This window comes from Hypanus sabinus (assembly GCF_030144855.1).
Source record: "Hypanus sabinus isolate sHypSab1 chromosome 24 unlocalized genomic scaffold, sHypSab1.hap1 SUPER_24_unloc_7, whole genome shotgun sequence".
Classification (NCBI taxonomy): domain Eukaryota; kingdom Metazoa; phylum Chordata; class Chondrichthyes; order Myliobatiformes; family Dasyatidae; genus Hypanus; species Hypanus sabinus.
Genome location: NW_026778950.1, coordinates 562,959 through 568,332, shown reverse-complemented (window position 1 = coordinate 568,332; position 5,374 = coordinate 562,959). Strand labels below are relative to the sequence as shown.

At 59.7% G+C, this 5,374-nt stretch overlaps 1 protein-coding gene across 2 annotated transcripts in view; it reads left to right on the top strand.

Annotated features, from left to right (window-relative positions):
- Positions 1-1,161: 1,161 nt before the first annotated feature.
- LOC132385534 (tubulin beta chain-like) overlaps positions 1,162-5,374 on the top strand; it is an 11,174-nt gene continuing 6,961 nt past the window's right edge. Inside the window, exons 1-3 of one of the 2 annotated variants that reach the window (XM_059957664.1) lie at positions 1,162-1,316; positions 1,955-2,063; positions 2,152-2,262. In XM_059957664.1, the coding sequence (XP_059813647.1) occupies positions 1,260-1,316; positions 1,955-2,063; positions 2,152-2,262 (277 nt within the window). In that variant the 5' untranslated portion in view covers positions 1,162-1,259. The remainder of the gene's footprint in view (positions 1,317-1,954; positions 2,064-2,151; positions 2,263-5,374) is intronic. The other variant, XM_059957665.1, reaches the window with a different exon arrangement.

Sequence of the window (5,374 nt, the reverse complement as noted above, 5' to 3'; positions counted from 1 at the left end):
CCGTGGACGACTATCGTCCAGGTGCAGAGCAGTTGGACTGGACTCCACTTGATGGGCTGAAGGGCCTGTAGTTTCCGTGGCTCAGGATTGGTAACATGGGGGACAGTGTGGGGCTAGGACAGGGTTCCCAACCCGGCCTCCATGGCATAAGATCCCCATGCCCTCTGTGCGGGTATCATCCCCTCTTTAAAACTGGCAGCTTCAAATGCCATTGAGCGAGAGAAGTGTAGAGGATGCTGCTGGGCTGGAGGAGAATGAGGGGTGACCTTGTAAGACCCCAGAGAGACACGGATACGGTTACCGTCCCTCGGGCTGGGCAATCAGGAACCAAAGGGTACAGATTTCAGGCGAGAGAGAGGCTTGGAGGGGTAAATCTTAGGGTGGTCTATCGAAGGAGCTGCTGGCGGAAGTGGTCAACATTTGAGAGACGCGAGATCTGGGTCAGCAGGGGCCGGTTGGGCCGATGGGCCGCGGATTCATTGTCCGCTCCCGGTGCCAGCCACGCCAATCAGGCGGCGCGGCAGCTTTGCAGTGCAGCGCAATTTCTGCGCAGTGGGCTGGGCCTGCGATAATTCCGCGCCAGCCGGCCAATAGCGAGACCGGGCCTGCCTGACGGACGCGCACCGTGTCCAATGGGAAGAAGCAGTGGGAGCTACCCAATGAACGGGATCCTGCGTAGAAGAGCCGTATCTACCTGATAGGCGGACGCGCCGACCATTGGGAGGGGGGAGCTGCCTGACGGGCGGGTGTGTAGCCAATGGAGAGCGAATTCCGGCGGAGAGAGCAAGGGCGGGGGCTTCCCTGCAGACGGCCTATCTGGGTTAAGGAATAGGGAGGTGCTTGCTGACGGGCGGGTTCAGTAACTAATGGTTGTTGAGAATTGGAAGGAAGCGCGGAAGCCTCCGAAGGTAAACCAATGGTCAAACCAATCAGTGAGTGACAGACGGTTCCGATGACCAATAACCGACGAAATCCAGACGACCACTGAGGCATCAGAGTGGCGGCTGGGAGGGTGGGCCAACTTTGACCGGCGAGAGGATTAACCAATCGTAGGGACGATCTGCTGCAGCTAGCCAATGGACTTGGAGAATGGTGGGCGGGAGTCTTTTGACGAGCGTTCCTGGAAGCCAATGGAGGGGGGCCTTGCCGCCGTTCCGGGCGCGGGCGGCTCCCCTATATAAAGCCGGCCGGGGCGCGGAGCCATCGTCGTTTCCACCGCCGCCGCCGCCCTTTCGTGATTTATCGTCCGGAGAAAAGCCATGCGGGAGATCGTGCACCTTCAGGCCGGCCAATGCGGCAACCAGATCGGAGCCAAGGTGGGGAGGCGCCTCGCCGCCGTGGTGGGGCATTGTCTGCTGGCCCCGGGTGTTCCCCTCCCCCACCCGCCCCGGGGTGGGGGGGTAATTCGGCTGCTTTAGTAACGTCGCGCTCCTCCCGTCTCTGACCTCTTTCTCTTCTCCCCCTCTTCCCCTATACCCCCTTCCCCCTCCCCTATACCCCCTCCCCTATACCCCTCCCCTATACCCCTCCCCTATACCCCTCCCCTATACCCCCTCTTCCCCCTCCCCTATACCCCCTCTTCCCCCTCCCCTATACCCCCTCTTCCCCCTCCCCTATACCCCCTCTTCCCCCTCCCTATACCCCCTCTTCCCCCTCCCTATACCCCTCCCCCTCCCCTATACCCCCTCTTCCTCTTCCCCCTCCCCTATACCCCCTCCCCCTCCCCTATACCCCCTCTTCCTCTTCCCCCTCCCCTATACCCCCTCTTCCTCTTCCCCCTCCCCCTCCTCCCCTATACCCCCTCCTCCCCTATACCCCCTCCTCCCCTATACCCCCTCCTCCCCTATACCCCCTCCTCCCCTATACCCCCTCCCCCCCCTATAACCCCCCCTCCCCCTATACCCCCCCTCCCCTATACCCCTCCCCTCTCCTCCTCCCCCTATACCCCCCACAGTTCTGGGAAGTCATCAGTGATGAACATGGCATCGACTGCACTGGGACCTACAGAGGTGACAGTGACTTGCAGCTGGAAAGGATCAATGTCTATTACAATGAAGCCACAGGTACACCTCCCTCCGTCTGTGCTCCCTCCACCCCACCCCACCCTGTGCCCCAGCTCTCCTTTCTGAGGACCCTCATCTCCTCTTGCAGGTGGCAAGTACGTACCCAGGGCCATACTGGTCGATCTGGAGCCGGGCACGATGGACTCCGTACGGTCGGGGCCCTTCGGGCAGATCTTCCGACCTGACAACTTTGTTTTTGGTGAGTGGTCAGCCAGGGACTTTTTTTGTGAGGTGGGAGCGGCTAATCCGATGGGGCAAAATCTTAAAGAGATTGGAGAAAAGCATGGGTGGGGGTGTCAGATTATTTTACACGGAGGGTATGTAGAACACTCTGCTGGGGGTGGTGGTGGAGGCAGACACATTAGGGGTATCGAAGAGACGCTGAGATAGGGCACATGGATGGTAGAAAAATGGAGGGTTATGGGCAGGAGTTAGACCGACCTTGGAGGAACCTCACAGAGCAGCCCATCTTGTGGAACCTCATCAAGGGTGCCATCAAAGTCCATGTGGACCTTCTGTACAGATCCACTGTCCATAGTGCATCCTTTCCTGTCCCTCTCCTCTCCCTCCTCCACCCAGTTTCCAGCTGGTAAACCAGCATCGGATCTGGATGCATCAGGGCTCAGGAGGCAATTACAGGCATGTGGATGCTAGAAAAATGGAGGGCTATGTGGAGGGGAGGGTTGTACTGATTTTAGAGCAGGTTAAAGGGTTGACACACCATCGTGGGCTGAAGAACTTGGTGTGGAGGGAGGGAGTTTGGGCTTCCCCCCCCCCCCAGTGTTCCTCGCTTCCTCCTTCATCTCTCCTCAGCCCAGCTCTGCATCCTGTCAATGTCCCATTGTAACCCACAACCACCTTCCACACCATCCACCAACCTTCACCTCATCTGCAAATTTCCTAACCCACCGTTCCTCATCCAAATCATTGGAAAGATTCCTCACCAATTGCAACAGCTCACTCCTGTCTGCCGTGTTTCCCCTCTTCTGGGAATTACACTCTATTTGCCATGCATTCCTCTGCAAGCTTGCCCAGTCAATCTGATCAGCAGCGTTAAGTTGTATCTGGAATCGTCTGAGGTCTGGTGACAGACACCTGGGTCTGGGGGCCAGAACCCCGGCCGACGAGAGAGACGCCTGGGTCTGGGGGTGTGAACCCCTGCGGGTGACAGACACGCCTGGGTCTGGGGGTGTGAACCCCAGCGGGTGACAGACACGCATGGGTCTGGGGGTGTGAACCCCAGCGGGTGACAGACACCTGGGTCTGGGGGCGTGAACCCCTGCGGGTGACAGACACGCCTGGGTCTGGGGATGTGAACCCCTGTGGGTGACAGACACGCCTGGGTCTGGGGGTGTGAACCCCAGCGGGTGACAGACACGCCTGGGTCTGGGGGTGTGAACCCCTGTGGGTGACAGACACGCCTGGGTCTGGGGGTGTGAACCCCTGTGGGTGACAGACACGCCTGGGTCTGGGGGTGTGAACCCCTGTGGGTGACAGACACGCCTGGGTCTGGGGGTGTGAACCCCTGTGGGTGACAGACACGCCTGGGTCTGGGGGTGTGAACCCCAGCGGGTGACAGACACGCCTGGGTCTGGGGGCGTGAACCCCAGCAGGTGACACACTCCTGGGTCTGGGGGTGTGAACCCCAGCGGGTGACAGACACGCATGGGTCTGGGGGTGTGAACCCCAGCGGGTGACAGACACGCCTGGGTCTGGGGGTGTGAACCCCAGCGGGTGACAGACACGCCTGGGTCTGGGGGTGTGAACCCTGTGGGTGACAGACATGCATGGGTCTAGGGGCGTGAACCCCAGCGGGTGACAGACAATAGGTGCAGAAATATACCATTCAGCCCTTCGAGCCTGCACTGCCATTTTGAGATCATGGCTGATCATCTACTATCAATACCGGTTCCTGCCTTGTCCCCATATCCCTTGATTCCCCTATCCATAAGATACCTATCTAGCTCCTTCTGAAAGCACCCAGAGAGTTGGCCTCCACCGTCTTCCGAGGCAGTGCATTCCAGACCCCCACAACTCTCTGGGAGAAGAAGTTTTTCCTTAACTCTGTCCTAAATGACCTACCCCTTATTCTCAAACCATGCCCTCTGGTACTGGACTCTCCCAGCATCTGGAACATATTTCCTGCCTCTATCTTGTCCAATCCCTTAATAATCTTATATGTTGCAATCAGATCCCCTCTCAATCTCCTTAATTCCAGCGTGTACAAGCCCAGTCTCTCTAACCTCTCTGGTTAAGACAGTCCGGACATCCCAGGAAATAACCTCGTGAATCTACGCTGCACTTCCTCTATAGCCAGGATGTCCTTCCTTAACCCTGGAGACCAAAACTGTACACAATACTCCAGGTGTGGTCTCACCAGGGCTTTGTACAAATGCAAGAGGATTTCCTTGCTCTTGTGCTCAATTCCCTTTGTAATAAAGGCCAATATTCCATTAGCCTTCTTCACTGCCTGCTGCACTTGCTCATTCACCTTCAGTGACTGATGAACAAGGGCCCCTGGATCTCTTTGTATTACTCACTTCCCTAACTCTACACTGTTCAGGTAATAATCTGCCTTCCTGTTCTTACTCCCAAAGTGGATAATCTCACACTTATTCACATTAAACTTCATCGCTCGCCCTCAGCCTCACTCCGCCGGGGGAGGAGTGATCCGCTCACTCCCACCGGCAGAGTGATCTGCTCACCCCCGGCCTCTCCCCCCCCCCACCGGCGGAGTGATCCGTTCGCCCCCAGCCTCACTCCCCCCGGCGGAGTGATCCACTCGCCCCAGCCTCACTCCCCCGGCGGAGTGATCCGCTCGCCCCCAGCCTCAATCACCCCCCCCCCGGCGGAGTGATCCGCTCGCCCCCAGCCTCAATCACCCCCCCCCGGCGGAGTGATCCACTCGCCCCCAGCCTCATTCACCCCCCCCCCGGCGGAGTGATCCGCTCGCCCCCAGCCTCAATCACCCCCCCCCCGGCGGAGTGATCCGCTCGCCCCAGCCTCAATCACCCCCCCCCGGCGGAGTGATCCACTCGCCCCAGCCTCATTCACCCCCCCCCCCCGGCGGAGTGATCCGCTCGCCCCCAGCCTCAATCACCCCCCCCCCGGCGGAGTGATCCGCTCCCCCCCCAGCCTCACTCCCCCCGGCGGAGTGATCCGCTCGCCCACGCCTCCCGCCCCCCCGGTGGAGTGATCTGCTCACCCCCGGCCTCTCCCCCCCCCACCGGCGGAGTGATCCACTCGCCCACAGCCTCACTCCCCCCCCCGGCGGAGTGATCCGCTCCGCCCCCAGCCTCACTCCCCCCCGG